We start from the raw sequence: 16,801 nt of genomic DNA on the forward strand, positions 1-16,801 counted from the left end.
AGCTCAAGCGGCTGTGTTCTGTAGATCTTACCCTCCAGTTGCTTCTCCTCACTTTTCCTCTAAACGTGCTTCCTTTGGTGTTTAGCGGATTTAACTCTCCCAGGTCTTGATGGGGCACGAGCCACATCTGGTCAGTAGTGCCCCAGAGTGGGCTTGCCCTGGCTTGCAAAAGCCGATTGTTAAATTTGCAGGGTTTCCGCTGGCTGACTTTAGATATATCCTTGAGTCAAATTAAACTAGACGCCCTTGGCTTTTATAATTATGCTTGCCGTGGTAGTGGAGGTATTTGTACAATAAAAATTGGGAAAGAAGAGGCACGTGAAGGGCTCTGTCTTGTTGGCAGAGCCACGTGTTAAACACACCAGCAGGTTCTACAGACACAACTGCCGTGTAGCAACAAATCTAACACAGGCCATGTTGTCCCCTCGCACTAAAATAATGTCTGTCCTTTCTGTCAAGCCACAGACAGAATATTCACTTTCATTATAGGGGCCATGGTGTTTGGGGGGCAGAATGTTCATTTGAGAGCACTCGGATCATACTTAAGTCAGCTAGGTGAGTGAGTGTGTAGTGACAGACAGGCTGAACTGAGTGACAGACCTGGCTCCATTGGCAGCTTCCTGGCTTAGGGATTTTGTATAGAGCAAAGACATTGGCATTTTTTCCCACTGTTTTCTCTGCATGAGACTGAATGTGCATGGTTTAAATGTGTGACTATCCCAACAATATAAAGGAGACATCCATTTTTAAATGTATAGATTATAACATTTAATACACCAAAAAGTCTCTAATCTAAATGAGAAAAGGCCTGTCCAGAGCCTGCTGAATGAATCACACAGTCATTTATTCTGTTAATTGTGAGCCCAATGGTAAAGATGAAGGAAAATTGAATAAATAATCCAAAGAATAGAGTAAGTGAGCTACTGGGGAAAAAAAAAAGAAAGAAAGCAGACATAAGAATCACTTTGCTACTAGACATCTTTTAAACAAAAGTACATGTATCTGACTTCAAAAAATTCAAGTATCTGACCAAGAGATACATGTATCTGACTTCAAGAAAGACGTGTATCTGGCCAAGAAATACATGTATCTGACTTCAAGAAATACATGTATCTGACTTCAAGAAATTGATCTTCTTCCTCCAGAGGCAAACGTTTCTCCTAAAGTTTTCAGAAAGCTTAGACTCTGTGTTGCTGGCTAGCACGCAAGGCCAAAGGTCTAATGTGCTAATGGCGTACCTCTGTGTCTCAGGAACGGCTTGCCAAGTGTCATGGCACACAGTGTGGATTCTGCAGCCCTGGCATGGTGATGTCCATCTACACGCTGCTCAGGAACCACCCAGAGCCGACACCTGATCAGATCACCGAGGCTCTTGGAGGTGTGTGGTAAGCAACACTTAGGGAACTAAAGATAGACGGCCCAGCTCCTCGGATAGACACTGAGGCAGACAGACACCGTCTTGGTTCTGCAGCCCTGAGGCTGGTAGCTGAGGCAATACTAGCTTCATTACAAGACCTTTTCCTTTATTGATGCTTTAATGGTATTTTAATACCTGCTAGTGCAGCCTTTTCCAAACGAGCAAATGTGGGTAGAGTGGAACAAGATTTTGTTGCTTGTGTTTTTACTAGTCAAAATAACTTGCTAACATTACTTAATAAAATTAATCCTACAAAGAAAAGAGGAAAGAAATTTTTAGGAACTATACATCTTTATAAAGATATTTATAAAGAGGAAAGATTTTCGAGTACTGTACACCTTTGTAAAGATCTGAAAGATTTTCATTTTTATAAAGAGGTAAGATTCTCAGGTACTATACATCTTTATAAAGATCAGAACGATTTTCATCTTTATCAAGAGGGAAGATTTCTGGGTACTGTACATCTTTATGTGCTGGCTGGTTGGGGGGCAGCTCAGAAACAATGGGTTATCAAAAGCAAACAGTGAGCAATTCAATTCCTAAACTATAGTAATAAATCTAAGTATAAAATTCTGACTTTGTACCTACAAAGACACATTAACAAACATAGTTTCTATCACAAACCTTCCTAGTTTCAGGGTATGAGATCTCAGGTATTAGTAACAGTATTGATGCAACTCATTGATCTGAAAGGCCGTTTCTTGTCCCTTTCCACAAATGACGCTGGCAGAAACTCAATCATATGAGAAGATGCAGGAAAAAAAAAACTAGATCAAAGTTCAACTTCAATGTTTTTGGAATTGGCATATAGGTGTTCCTTTGTATTTCCTCTCAACAGCTTCTTCATTCAAAATTTTCAGTATCTGGTTAACTGCTGTGGCTTATGGTTTTGGTTGTAATTTTAACCAAGCCTGAACGGAGTAAGCAATCAGTCATCTTTTCGTTGTTCAGTGAAGCACTAAGAGCTTTGAGGATCAAAGAAATTGTGAGAATTTCCCCGTGTTCTTTATAAGACCTCTTCACAGTTACTGTTCAAACTGGTTGTAAAATTTGCACAATACATTTTCAAACTTTTGAGACAGGAGCTCTTTATGTAGTCCCTGGCTGTCCTGAAACTCACTCTGTAGACCAGGCTTTCCTCTGCCTGCTGAGCTCTGGGACCAAAGGCGTGGGCCAACACACCTGGACTCAGACACTGTTTTAAGGGTGGCAGCTTTCCTCCTGCCGCTAACTGTGTTTTGGAAATGCTGACTGATGGGAAATAGCTACGTACTGAATATGCACTGTGCTTTCGCGGTGGGTTCGAGAACCTCCAAGGCCGTCCCGCTTCTCCAACTTATGGCCCAACAAGTAAACCAAGGTGAACTCACAAGTGACCCAACACGACCATTGCCGGATCCAGACAATCAGTGGAATCGTCCTGCCTGAAGGATTCTCCAGAGAATGGAGCCAGAGACCCCCAAGAGCAACCCCTGTGTTAGGCAGCTTTCCGTGAGTTAATTAACTAATGAAGAGAACGGATTGGCCCTGACTCACCGTTCAGAGGTTCCAGCTCATGATCTCCTAACTCTATTGTAGCATCTGTAATGAGGCTGATCATCAAGATGGAGACAGATGGCAGAGAAAACCGCCCTTCCCATGACTGTGAGAAAATCATGACAACAATGGGTATTCAGTTTCGGAGAAAGGCAGGAAACAAGGCAGGAAGAGTCGGTGGGGAAACGTGAAGGTTTCTCTAGTGTCTCCAAAAAAAAAAAAAATTGCAATCACCTGACCTGTTGTTCACGAACATCTCCAAGGGAAACGTTTACTCAAAGAGTCTTGCTGAGTTTCAGAGCAAGGATAAATTTGCCTATTTTGCTGAAAACACTAAACATAAATGTGCTTGGCCTATTTCTGTATGAGACCTTAAGACCTGACTCATCCCTTGCTTACCAGGTAATCTGTGCCGATGTACCGGATACCGACCAATTATAGAAAGTGTGAAAACGTTCTCACCGGTAAGTTAAAATGCTGTAGGTTAATATTCTGTTGACTTAATTTGTGAATAGACTTTTCCATAAAACAGCCTATTTTATCCACTCTCCCCAGAAGAATGCCACACTGCCCATTCTAACCAATGGGGGTTGCTAGACGCCTACTGATTGTATTTTTAAATTAGTATTTATTCATCCACAATTTTATACCTGTATGTAATGTACTTTGGTCGTGATCCCCTCCACCCTCTCTTACCCCACCCCAGTCCTGCCAAACACCTTCATCTTCCCAACATGTCTCCCTTCATGTCTTTTTTCTGGGTCACCCACCCTAGACCCACATTTTAACTAGGGTTGCTTACGTGACCGCGGATGAAGGGGTCTTTTACTCAAGCAAGGGGCGCCCTCTGGTGGCTGCACTACTGAGGAGCCCGGCTCCCTTCTCCCAGCAGACATAATAGCTAGCAGTTCCTCAGGAAGGGATGATGTATCATGAGTCCCCACCTCATCCACCAGTACTGTGCTGATGGACTCCGTTTTGTGCAGGTACCCACACTGAGTTCATCAGTGTAACGCATTGTTATTTTTTTTTTTATGAGTAAGCCCTTAGCATCCAGGTACAATCACCAGAGCAAGAAAGGAAGGGCCAGGGCGAGAAAAGACAGACAGGTACTTATTAAATGCTTATATATCCAGCAGGTATGCAGATGGAAGGAACACAGACTGAAGCAAGTTGAGGGGTAGGAAAAGGTAGAGAACTTATCGGAGAAAGGGAGCTCTGGACTAAACGAGTTGCTTCAAAAAGAGCAGTAGAAAAGTTACAAGGAAGAGAATTGCTTGAAACAGAAAAAGACGCCCAATGTCCAAGGCTCAGAGTAAAAATAGAAGGAAGAAAGCAGTTGGTATGATGGGGGTGCTAAAAAATAAAAGAAAGGATGTTGTTTGGGGCTAACGAGTTTAGACTGTGAGCTGTTAGCCAACACAGAGACATTGCTCCCGAGCCAGGAGTAATACCGTGAGCATAGAACTTCACGGGAAGTGAAGTCCCTGCCTGTGGGAGGGACAAGCCCGGGAGGCACAGTGTGGGGATTGAGCATGAGCTACCGCAGTATCCTGCACAGAAGGGAATGTTGGCCATGGTCAGTGGGGCACCGTGGGGACAGAGAGACAGCTTCCAGGAAGGAATGTAACAGTCATAACCAGATCAAACCACCAGGCACCAAAAAAAAAAAAAAAAAAAAAAAAAAAAAACAGCAGTGAGCCAAAATCCCAAGTCACCGAGAAAGCTAAGAACAGAGGACAGAGAAATCTGGAAAATACAATTAGTGCGTACAGGGGCAGACAGTCTTGAATATATGGTTTTCAGGATCCACTTTTGCCGCTGTGAAGACAAAAGCCCTCTGCGTGGGCTGACCACCACACTAGACCTAGCCTGCATGTTCTCACGTCCCGTGGGAAGCCTCAGTGACCAATCCCATGAACTCCAATCCCATGTGCCCCCCCCATCCCAGGGTGACAGTTTGCGGGTCTCTGCTGTGAACACAGTTGCACACTCCCTTTATTTTTCTCTAATTGTCCAGAAGCTGAATAGCCTGCTGCCTAACCTCCCAAACTCACGGAGAGGTTTGAGCATGTTTGCTGCTGCTTGTGGTGTGGAGCATCTAACCAAGCTCTTACACAATAGCTTTCCCCACTGGGTTACATACATCCCAGCCCCTCTGCTTTTTGTTTTTGCTTATTTATTTGGATTTGTTTGAATTTTTTTGTTCTTGAGACAAGGTTTCCTGTAGCCCAGGCTTGCCTCAAACTTTCTATGTATCTAAGGATGGCCTTGAACTCCCAGTGCTTCAGCCTTTCCCCAAGCACTGGAACCGATTCAGGCACGTGCCGGCTGTTTCCAGGCCTTGCTACCTATGCAGGGGAATCAGTCTAACTAGACGAAGACAGTAATAATGCTGCAGGACCTCCTTCCTCTTGGCCAAAAGAAGATGTGAGGAATCCACAGACCAGTTAGGTGGGGTTACAGATATGGGGGCCTCAGGCACCACGTTCAAAGGGCTGACCGCGAAGTTGCGTTAAATTGCAATGCTCCCCAGGGATCGACTGTTTGCCAAATAAAAGGATCTGGACAGTGTTGCATGGATCCAGACGAGGGGTCTTTTGTGAGGAGAGAGGAAAAGGTAAGTGTCTGCTTCTCCTATACCACTCAGAAAATGTCCGCAAAACTCCAAATCTATCTAGATGCATTTCTTGTCCGTCGTTATCATTGCAAGGCAGAAATATCTGAGAGCGCAGAGGAGGGGAAGGCTTGGCGGCAGGAACATAGGACATCTGGTCACACTGCATCCCGAGAGAGAGGTGCATGCCGGTGTTCAGCTCCCTTCCTCCTTTTCATTCAGTCTGAGCCCACGGGATTTCATCACACACATTAGCCCCGTCCAAACTCTCCCTCACAGAAGTGAGGTTTGTCCGCTGGAGGATTCTAGAGCCTTTTGAGTTGATAATCAAATATTAGCCAAGTCAGGCAGCTTTGTGCTCGTAGAAATACAATAATACAGGAAGAAGCCTAATGCTCGCCTCTGGCAGCTGAGACACCCAGAGTCTCGTCCGGCTTAGACACCGCCCCTCAGTCCCAGGAGCGACAGGAGAATTCTAAGTGAATGACCCCTGTGACTCCAGCATCCTGCTTCGTATGGGGTTATGGGGGGCGGTGGGGAGCGCCACGCTCGAATACGGCTGTGTGTCTCTCAGTAGCTCTGACTTTCCATTTTGTGTTGTGTTCCGTGGTGTCCAGATGTGTACCAAACTGTACAACAAAGACGAGTTTCAGCCCTTGGACCCATCGCAGGAACCGATATTTCCTCCTGAGCTGATCGTAAGTTGCTATGCTTTCCTGTCTCACAATATGGCGTGGCACGGGTCTCTTTGTATCACACTATAGAACCTCTCTAGTTACTAAGAGACGGGCGTGTGCCCACCACGATGGAGTCATTTTCAGGGACTCGTTCAGCTCTTTCAGTAGGCGATCAAACCAGTGCACGTGAAAGAGGGGTGCTTTCAGGACCTCAGAGTCCCGTCGGCTGAATCCCTTCAGCTGGAGATCCCGAGGGCAGAGCGTCAAGGAGTCAGTGAGGGTCATGCAGGTCCTGACGGGTGTCTTAAGGCCAATTTGGAAAACAGAAAAATGAGAATAAAATGATGCTTGGGACAATGGAATTGACTGTTCTATCAGTCAGCCACTGGTTCAACCTAGTAAAGAAAAGGCAAAAAGGAAAAACAACAAGTCACGTTGTGGTAGATCTGGACTGCGTCCTGGAGAAAGCCTGACCGGGAGAGAGATTTCCCGTGGCCTCTCAGAACCCAGTGCCGTGTGCCCCTCAGAGCGTGAGAACTTGGACACCTTGGCTATGAGTCAGGTTTTTGGTTTATTTTTTATGGATCGTGGAACGGTTGGCTTTAATTGTTGGTTTGAAATGACTTTAATTGTTGGCTTGAAATCACTTGGGAAGAGTTTCCGTGAAGAGGTTGTCTACACGGAGTTGGCCTGTGGGCGTGTCCAAGAGGAGATTTGCTGTCTGTAATGGGTTGGCCTGCGGGCGAGTCCTAGTCGGGATTTGCTGTTGTTCCTTCTTTTTCTTAACTTTTATTAATTCTTTGGGAACTTTGCGTGTTCTGATCTCACTTATCTCCCTGTCTCCTCGCATCTGCCCTCTGCCCTTGCCAACCTCCCCTCCCCCAAACAAAACCAAATTTAAAAGAAAAAACAGGGCTGGAGAGATGGCTCAGAGGTTAAGAGCACTGGTTGCTCTTCCAGAGGTCCTGAGTTCAATTCCAAGCACCCACATGGTGGCTTGCAACCATCTGGCGCCCTCTTCTGGTGTGCAGGCATACATGCAGACAGAAGACTGTACACATAATAAATAAATAAATCAAAAAAAAAGAAAAACCAAAAACCTTGGAAACGGCCTAGCCACTCCTGGTTGATTTGCTCCTCCCCCACACGGAGAGAGAGAGAGACCAAAAAGATGGGGGGGGGCATCTGTGTCCCCCTGAGTCAGTATTTTAAAGTTGCATAACTAAATCTAGAAACATGGATACAAGATAGATATAAACAAACAAGGTTGTTTAAAAAATTCCCTTATACACACACACACACACACACACACACCATAACACACATAATACATATAGACACAGACAAATGAAACAAACAGCAAGTGGTTTTTTTTTTTATTTTTAAGGGAAGAGTGTTCAGTAGCAATGTTTCCTGTAGTTAGTGTTTGTCTGAGCCCAAAGATAAGTGTCTCTGTGCGACAGCTAACATACTCTCTCGTCCATTGCTCACCCCTCCGCTGAAGAGGCAAGGGCAAGGAAATGCATTTACCTACAGCTTTCCCCAGAACCAAGGAGGAAATATTCTCAGTGTCTCTCCACCTCACCTCACGTAGATTTAGCAGGGAGGCAAGTTAGCAGAGCCGTGCGGTAAGTCTCCTGAGAAGCCAGGTCTTCCTCGGGGGCTGTTTCCAGTGGAGATCCTAATTCTTCAGTGGCAGGGCAGAACTGGAACAGACCAAGGCACTTGCGCTATCTGATGCGCCTTTTCAGACAGTCACGAGTATAAACACTGCCCTTAGAAACCTCGCGGGATAGGGTCTCGTCGATTTGGTAGTTTCAACCCAACCTTCCCTGGTCCCCAAGAAGGCTAGAATGACCGTAGGCCGTTTGGATACCCGGAAAGTGCAGTGGCTTTGCTTCTCTGCAGAGAATGGCCGAAGACCCAGATAAGAGGAGGCTGACGTTCCGAGGGCCGAGGACCACCTGGTTCATGCCTGTGACCTTGGAGGACCTTCTGGAACTCAAAGCCAGCTACCCAGAAGCCCCACTTGTCATGGGGAATACCACAGTGGGTATGTTCAGATCGGGTAACTGAAGCCCCTCTTCAGACTCTCCATAAGCATGGCTCATTTCAACTCATGAGACTCAGGGTCCTTTAAGATTTTTTTTTCTTTTGCAAATAAATTCTATACATGATATTTTTTACTCTGTTGTACCAGTAACCCATTGCTCGCTTTCTAATTGCTTCCTGTTTCTCTCCTTAAGGACCCAGTATTAAATTTAAAGGTGAATTTCATCCAGTTTTTATATCCCCACTTCGGTTTCCAGAACTACACTTGGTGAAGAACACAGAGGATGGTAAGTGGTTTGGTTTTCAAATGGGGCATCAGCCTTGGCTCAGTGGGATACCAATGACAATAGTGGCACCTCACAGAAACCCTGGCTCCGCTCCTTTGTCCAGAGCAGCTGGGCATGTGCTGTGTTCACCATAAGCGTCCTCAGGACGTCTCACTCACTGGGTCACCAAGCATCACGTTGTCATCGAAGCCATGACAGCAAGAAGGTTCCAAAGAGCTCAAAGAGCTTAGCCAAGTACAGAGAGATTGGTCCAATAAACCCTTAAGACATTTTCTCTTTTGAGGCTCATCGCACACACATGCATACCCATGCATGTGCACACACACACATGATCACACACACACACGTAAACACACACACACAATCTTGACCGTGAGATTTAAAATGCTCATTCTTTTTACATGTCACCAGGTACATTCACATGTTGCCAGATACATTCACATGACCTCTCTTTGCTCGTTAGGACAGCCCTAAGAGACACACCTACCCCATACCTTGGAATCTCCAGTACCCTATGGAAGATTCAGAATCAAATGATCTAAATCATTTCCCCGGCCTCCCAAGTCAGGTCCAGATCCCGTCTTCTTTTTGTTGAGAATGCCCAAACAAGGCTCCCTGATACACCAGGACACATGCAATGCAATTGAATAGATAATAATAGATGATAAGAACTAAAAAAAATACTAAGCTGAAATAGTTTTTAAAAAATATGAGCATGGTGAAGAAACCAACTGGGTAATTTCTTGCTATCCCTCTGATGTGTCTGTCTTAAGTCAGGTGGCTCATCACTTTTTTCTTAACTATTAGAATATCTCTATCAACGGATACAAAGAGAGGAAAAGATGGATTAAGGGAGACTATCCAGGCACGTGGGTGAGGGAAGGTCATTGGCGAGGGTGTAGAGATGGACAACAGAACTCACAGAGCTACATTTTGTTGCTCCAACTTATATTCATTGCCGTCCCTCCTAGGAGCAGGAAACACTGCTTCCCTCATGGACTCTCCGTGAAACTTTAATGCCATAGATAAAAAGAATTGCTTTTTTATGTGCAGTAGGTTAATTGGTGCCGGGCACATACTGAGAATTTTTTAGTCCCTCTCTTGTGGACTGTATTAGACCTGGTAAGACCACATTACTGAAATCATGCCCTGTTAGCACGTTTGCAAATGAGTTACCTGTGATGGGTAACTCATGAGAACAAGCGCAGGTGGCGGGGGGGGGGGGGGGGGGGGGGGGCAGCTACTTACAATGTGACCTCAGTGAGGAAGCAGAGAGTATCAAACTCATGAGAACAAGCGCTGGGGGAGCGGCTGGTTACAATGTTTCCACAGTGAGGAAGCAGAGAGTATCAAACTCAGGAGAACAAGTCGGGGGAGTGGCTGGTTACAATGTTTCCACAGTGAGGAAACAAAGTATCAAACTAATTAGAACAAGCTCTGGGGGAGCGGCTGGTTACAATGTTTCCAGTGAGGAAGTAGAGAGTATCAAACGCATGAGAACAAGCCCTGGGGCGGGGGAGTGGCTGGCTACAATGTTTCCACAGTGAGGAAGCAGAGAGTATCAAACTCATGAGAACAAGCGCTGGGGGAGCGGCTGGTTACAATGTTTCCAGTGAGGAAGTAGAGAGTCTCAAACTCATGAGAACAAGGGGGGGGAAGCAGCTGGCTACAATGTTTCCACAGTGAGGAAGCAGAGTATCAAACTCATGAGAACAACCGCTAGGGGAGTGGCTGGAAACAATGTTTCCCCAGTGAGGAAGCAGAGAATGTCAAATGCTCAGTTCTCTTTCTTTATGGTTTAGTGTTCTTTCTCCATCCTGGACCCCGCATTATAAGACAACGCTGCCCACCCTGAGGGAAGTCTCCCGATAGTTAATCTTCTCTCAAAATGCCCTCAGATATGCATAGTGTGAGCTTTACTGATTTTGTAGGTTCTCCTCCATCTGATCAAGTAGACTTGAATGCTGACCATCACAATAAAGCAAATCCCTAGAAGTATCCCTAATTATCATCAGTTGTTGCCATTCCAACTAAATGCACGAAGAGCGGATCTATTTAGAAGCAAGCATGGACACTCACTGTAATCTGATTTTCTATTCTTTTGCATTCAGGGGCAACCATAGGGGCTGGACAGAGCCTGGCACAGTTGAAAGATGCCTTGGATTTCCTGGTTTCAGAGCAACCAAAGGAGAAGACCAAGACCTTCCATGCCCTCCTGAAGCATCTGAGGACGCTTGCAGGGCCCCAGATTAGGAATATGGCTGTATGCTATCTATTGTTCTATAAACTAAGCCACAGTGTGTGTGTGTGTGTGTGTGTGTGTGTGTGTGTGTGTGTGTATGTGTGTGTGTGTTTGTCTCAGATGACAGATTTCAAGAGTGTATGTTTCAGGAGATGTGTGTGTATATGTGTCTAAAGTGATCACCAGTCATGATAAAGCATCAGAAGAGGCACAGATTCTTGTTCCAGTTCTCCTAGGGAAGCCACTTGAACTCCTTAAACTGAAGTCACTTGAGTTCGGAAACTAAAACCGGCGGTGGTGGTGCATGACTTTAATCCTAGTACCCCAGAGGCAGGTGGATCTCTAAGTTTGAGGCCAGCCTGGTCTACAGAGTGAGTTCCAGGACAGCCAAAGTGACACAGAGAAACCCTGTCTTGAAAAACAAAAGCAAAACAAACAAGCAAACAAACTAAAGACCAACCACATGAGACTGCATCCAGGGTCCCATCCAACTCTGACCATCTATGAAGCATGTCTTTCTTACTTTGTTTTATGAATGAGGCTGACATCACTCCCTAGGTCTCCATTCCCTTCTCTTACTTGGCTCATGAATGAGCATTCATATCAAGGAAGGCTTCTGAACAAACACAAATGTGTGTTAGACAATTTCTTCAAAAAACTGTTTCTCCTCCCCTGCGCAGGAGGTGCTTTTGTGGCTGTGGCATTTAGGGGTCAGAAGTGAGAGATAAGCATAGCATGGTGTCCGGATGATTTAGCTGCTTCCAAATACCCCCCCCAGATCTTTCTGCAAAGCAAAAGGGAAATTTTAAAACATATGCAGTAGCTCTGTGTACATGGTTCTTTACTTGTCAGATAACGGACATTTTTCTAATGTCCTCTTTTTATTAGTCTTTAGGAGGGCATGTGGTGAGCCGGCCTAATTTCTCTGACCTCAACCCCATTCTAGCAGCAGGAAATGCTACCATCAATGTGATGTCTAAAGGTAAGAGGCCAAGCTTTGGGTGTTTGATTTTATACTTATGAATATTGCATAGATCCTGTCGTATATTATGAAATAGGAACTCAAGCCTGGCGGTGATGGGGCACGCCTTTAATCCCAGCACTTGGGAGGCAGAGCAGGTGGATCTCTGTGAGTTCGAGGCCAGCCTGGGCTACAAGAGCTAGTTCCAAGACAGGCTCCAAAGCTACAGAGAAACCAGGTCTCAAAAAATGGGGGGGGGAGAAAAGAAAGAAAGAGAGAGAGAAAGAGAGAGAGAGAGAAGGAGGGGGAGGGGGAGGGGGAGAGAGAGAGGGAAGGAAGGAAGGAAGGAAGGAAGGAAGGAAGGAAGGAAGGAAGGACTCGAGAACATCTTACTTGGCCCCTCCCTGAACCTCAAACATCTCCTCAAACCTGAGCCAGAAGCTGTGGTTTCTTCCACTGACCTTCTAATTGCTCTCTATAGACTGGATTAATGTCTCTGATATTTTTCTTAAATATTTGATCTATAAGCAATCAAAATTTATAGCATCAAAGAAGTTCAAGAAAAGAATCCGGGGTTATGTCATAAGTAGCTCAGTGGATTAAGCACTTGCTGCCAAACCTGGCTACATGAGTTTGATCCCCGGGACCCATGTGGCTGAAAGAGAGAACCAGAGTCCCGCAGGCTGTCCTCTGACCCCACACGAGCAGTGTAGCGCTTGTACGTACAATTAATAAATCAACAAATGCAAAAGACAGAGAAAAGATTAAGAAGCTTCTCGGCAGCATTAAGGTCTACGACACATTTCTTTCCCGGATTTTGAAAAGAAGGCAGTTTTTATATACTGCTCATTACTCCTTTTTTATTCAAATATAAGCCTTGGGAAAGAAAAACAATCTAAATTTAGGGGAATAAAAGAAAGTTGTTGCTATTCACAGTGCTAATGTGAACTCTCTTCCTTTAATTTAAAACAGTGATTCCAATGATTTTTAACTATCTAAGAAAAAGGGCACATGCTTATCATTTTAACCGAAGGAAAAGGAGATGGGGCTGGAAATGAAGCTTCATAGCAAAGTGCTTGCTGTATAAGTAACATGAGTTCAATCCCCAGAACCCACAGGGGCGGGGGAGGCCAAGCATAGTGGCTTTCTTGTAATCCCAGCAGCTGGAGAGAGACAGCAAGCAGATCCCTGAGCAGTCAACCTCCCCAACTGTCACGTTCAAGACCAAGTGGTAGACCCTAACTCCAAAGAAGCCAAGGTAGAGAGATGGGGGACAGCATCTAAGGTTGATGTAACAAGGCTGTTACACGCATGTGCAAGCATATGCACATGGACATACATAGCCACACCCACACATGCGCGCGCGCGCACACACAAACACACACACACACATGCAACTCCTCTATGCCACTTTGGAAAACTAGTTTAACTTCCCTGGATCTCCCCTTTCTCGTTTGTGAAATGTTATACATTGTAGCAGGTTGTTGAGCAATAATGTTAAAGATCTTTAAGCCCCGTGGCCTGCAATGGGCTATGAGACTTTCAGCTCACCTGGTGTATCTGTGTCATTCTGAAGCCTGGAACCCCCCACTCCCAAGTTCGCATGACTTGCCTCAGGCAGCCCAGGCTGGAGGCTAGAACTGGGTCCCCGAACCACGCCAGCTCATCACAGCAGACATTCCAGATGCTCATGGTATAGTCTCCTGTTTGATAAATGTGTCCTAATCCAGATCCTTTTTTCTGCAACAGAAGGAGAACGGCAGATTCCTTTTAATGGTGCTTTCCTTGAGGGGTCCCCCGAGACCAACCTGAAGCCAGAATGGGTGGTTGTGTCTGTCTCCATCCCATACACTACCCAGGTGAGCTTCCTATACTTGCAGCCTGCCTACACATGTCCCCTTGCCCTGTGCTTCCAAATGGATGGGCCTCTCTATTGCAGATGACTGCTTCTGAGAGAGTCTGGGGCCACCCACAGTGAGGGATCGAGTCCCAGATGACCATTACAGTTGTTTCCACGGAAGGGGGTTCCACAGGGATGCTGGCCTTCCAAACGCAGAAACTTCCGTGTGGGTAGAAACTGTGGTTATAGATGAGAACGAATCTTAGCTGGGAGTCTGTAAAATGACAGCCCCTATCAGCTATAGAAGTCTCTAATGAGCAGGAGCTTTATCATAGCTATTTGTCAATCACCTGTAGTTATCAACTAGGTAGTTTAAATGAAATCATTTATGTACTAAGCTCCTACTACGTCTATAACACGGTGCTGAGCCCAGAAGACGGGACAAGAGTTTAGAAGGTCTGGCATCCCTTCCTTCAGGCTCCCTAAGTCAAATGGGAAAAGTTTGAAATAGGAAACAAAACTCAATCGCCAAGGACAGGAAATGAGTGGATAAAGAACCGAAGGAGCTCTGAGCTGGAAGTCAGCATAATGGAGCCTGCGGGGGGGGGGGGCACGACATGACCACATAGGTGACAGATGGATGGAAGGACAGACGGACAGACGGACACATGACACAACACAATAGCGGGGACGCAATGCAGCCTGTAGGCTCCGGATCTGTGGGGAGGTGGGCAGAGTTCCAGGCAAGAGGAGGATGAAGAAAGGGATGGCCAGACCAGACCAGTCACAGCATCAGGGGACCGAGACTGAGAGTGTAGCATGGAGCACAGGAGGAGCAGCAGGAGGTCTGAGGCCGTGTGAGCAGATGACCGCCTTTGATCCCTTAAGGCACGGTGATGTTTATGCGACAGAGGCGACCTAACACGAAGACAGCACAGACAGCTTGTTAGAGGGCCAAGGGTTGAAGGGTCAGTAAAAAGATAGTCAAACACGGTGGCAGTAAGAAGGGACAGGAGAGTCCCCAGTAAATGGCAGGGCACAGACGGTTTATGCGTCACCGATGCCTCTTCCAGAGCTTTCTGTGTAAACATGCTTTGTGCTGGCCAGGCTTCAGTGATATGACCGACTCTCCCTGCAGCCTCGAGACACCTCCCTCATGAAGAGGTGTCTCTGCTTTGGGGCCACTGTTCCAAGTCGGTAATGGGAATCTGCCTAGAAGGGCAGGAGGAGATCCGGAGGCAACCTCGGAGACAGTGTGCTCTGGCAGTGCTCGGCTTTTTCCTTTAACCAAGGGATTTATTCAAATGAGACTTCTAGAGGAAGCCAATTAAAACAGAAATGAGTGTGGCTGTGGTAACTGATCTGAGGACCGTCACCTCCCTGTCTTTACCTTCATCTCACTCAGCAGCCCGGAACATACTGTCTGAGTCACCCCGGTATCTTCTTACAGCAAATAAAGTCCAAACTCTTGAGTCCCTTGCTCCGGTGATGTTATTGAAAGTGAGAGTCTGGAGCGTGTGCAGACTCTGAACTCCTGGCCCGGCGCTTAGTGTGACTTTGCACAAGTCCCTAACATGTGTCTTCGTAATTGGGAATGAGCAGAGCAGCTGAGGATCAAACATTGCTACACATGAAACAGGAGGGCCAGTATTCACAGGAACGACCACGTCTGTGTGGTCAACTGTTTGCAGGATCCTTATTGCAAACAGTCATCCAAAGGGCGGGGGACCTGACTCTGTGGCTACAGTGTTTGTGATGGCAAGCATGAGACTCTAAAATCAAGCCCCAGCACCCACACTAACTGCAGATGTGAAGGTATATGTCTGTCTGTGACCCCAGACACAGATGGGGGTTGGGCAGTGGTACACAGAGGCAAGGGAGGTCCTGGAAGCTGGCCCCGGACTCAGTGGGAGATCCTATCTCCAAAAATAAAATGGGGAAAATTGAAGAAGACATTTGATATTGACCTCTGGTCTCTACCTCCACATACTTGTGCACATTCCCACAAACACCTACACGCACAAGCGCACACACATATGCACACACATGCATATATGCACGCACACACATGCCCACACACATGCACACACATGCCCACACATGCGTGTGCGCACAGGCACGTGCATACACATACACGCACACACGCACACATACATGCCTACACATATGCACACATGCACGCACACATACGCGCACATATGCATGCACACATACATGCACACACACATGCCTAGACACACACACACACACACATGCTATCAGAGTAGCTGCCGCGTGGTATGCACTAACCATCCTGAGTGTTCTTCTGTCTCTAGTGGCACTTTGTGGCAGGCCTCCGGCTGGCCCAACGTCAGGAAAACGCCTTCGCCATTGTCAACGCTGGCATGAGCGTAGAGTTTGAAGAAGGCACAAACACCATCAAGGATCTTCAGATGTTCTTTGGAAGCGTGGCCCCCACGGTGGTCTCTGCGAGCCAAACCTGCAAGCAGCTCATTGGGAGGTAAGCAATAGCCTGCCTGGGCCACCATGAACAGACCTTTCTGTCTGAAGAATTTTCATTAAGATTATACTGTGGAAATCTTTCTGAGAGTTTATAAACATTTATATTTTTATATAAATATATCATTTATAAATCTTTTTGATATTTTATAAATATACTTTACAAAAACATTTTCTATTTTATATAAAACAATATTTTATATAAATATTCTTCTATTATTGCAGGTTTCTGTACAATTATTGCAGAAATTGCTTAGCTTGAGTAGATATTATTTTTAAGTAATTAACCTGTAAAATAAACAAATATCCCCAATACTGAATCCTGAAGATAAAAAAGTGTGTTTAAGCCACATCAAGAAGATGGAATCTTTGGAAGGTCAAAGAGCCCTGTTCCTGTCACTCTCCTGATGGCTAGCAACTAGGAAGATTTTTTGGTTTTGATTTTGCTTTTAATTTTTTTCCTAATAGTTCTTTTGCAATAATTTTTATTTACCCACTTATGCTCATTCCCAGTAAGTGGGATTTAGTGTGGTTTTCCTCGGATACTGAACGAAACCTTCACTTCCAAGACAACCACAGAAAGTTTCCACTTGTGAAGTTCAGTCCTAATCTGTTGTTCGCTGGGTTTGTGTGCCAGGCTCCAGGGCAGGACACACAGGAACCCCAGATTTCA

At 45.7% G+C, this 16,801-nt stretch overlaps 1 protein-coding gene across 3 annotated transcripts in view; it reads left to right on the top strand.

The window, feature by feature from the left end:
* LOC119803866 (aldehyde oxidase 4) overlaps positions 1 to 16,801 on the top strand; it is a 60,361-nt gene that overhangs the window by 12,018 nt on the left and 31,542 nt on the right. For all 3 annotated transcript variants that reach the window (XM_038315315.1, XM_038315316.1, XM_038315317.1), the window contains 10 exons: positions 1,252 to 1,378; positions 3,356 to 3,417; positions 5,490 to 5,573; positions 6,188 to 6,268; positions 8,156 to 8,300; positions 8,494 to 8,586; positions 10,698 to 10,849; positions 11,717 to 11,810; positions 13,539 to 13,648; positions 15,945 to 16,129. In XM_038315315.1, coding sequence (XP_038171243.1) covers positions 1,252 to 1,378; positions 3,356 to 3,417; positions 5,490 to 5,573; positions 6,188 to 6,268; positions 8,156 to 8,300; positions 8,494 to 8,586; positions 10,698 to 10,849; positions 11,717 to 11,810; positions 13,539 to 13,648; positions 15,945 to 16,129 — 1,133 coding nt within the window. The remainder of the gene's footprint in view (positions 1 to 1,251; positions 1,379 to 3,355; positions 3,418 to 5,489; positions 5,574 to 6,187; positions 6,269 to 8,155; positions 8,301 to 8,493; positions 8,587 to 10,697; positions 10,850 to 11,716; positions 11,811 to 13,538; positions 13,649 to 15,944; positions 16,130 to 16,801) is intronic.

This window comes from Arvicola amphibius, chromosome 18 (assembly GCF_903992535.2).
Source record: "Arvicola amphibius chromosome 18, mArvAmp1.2, whole genome shotgun sequence".
NCBI lineage: Eukaryota > Metazoa > Chordata > Mammalia > Rodentia > Cricetidae > Arvicola > Arvicola amphibius.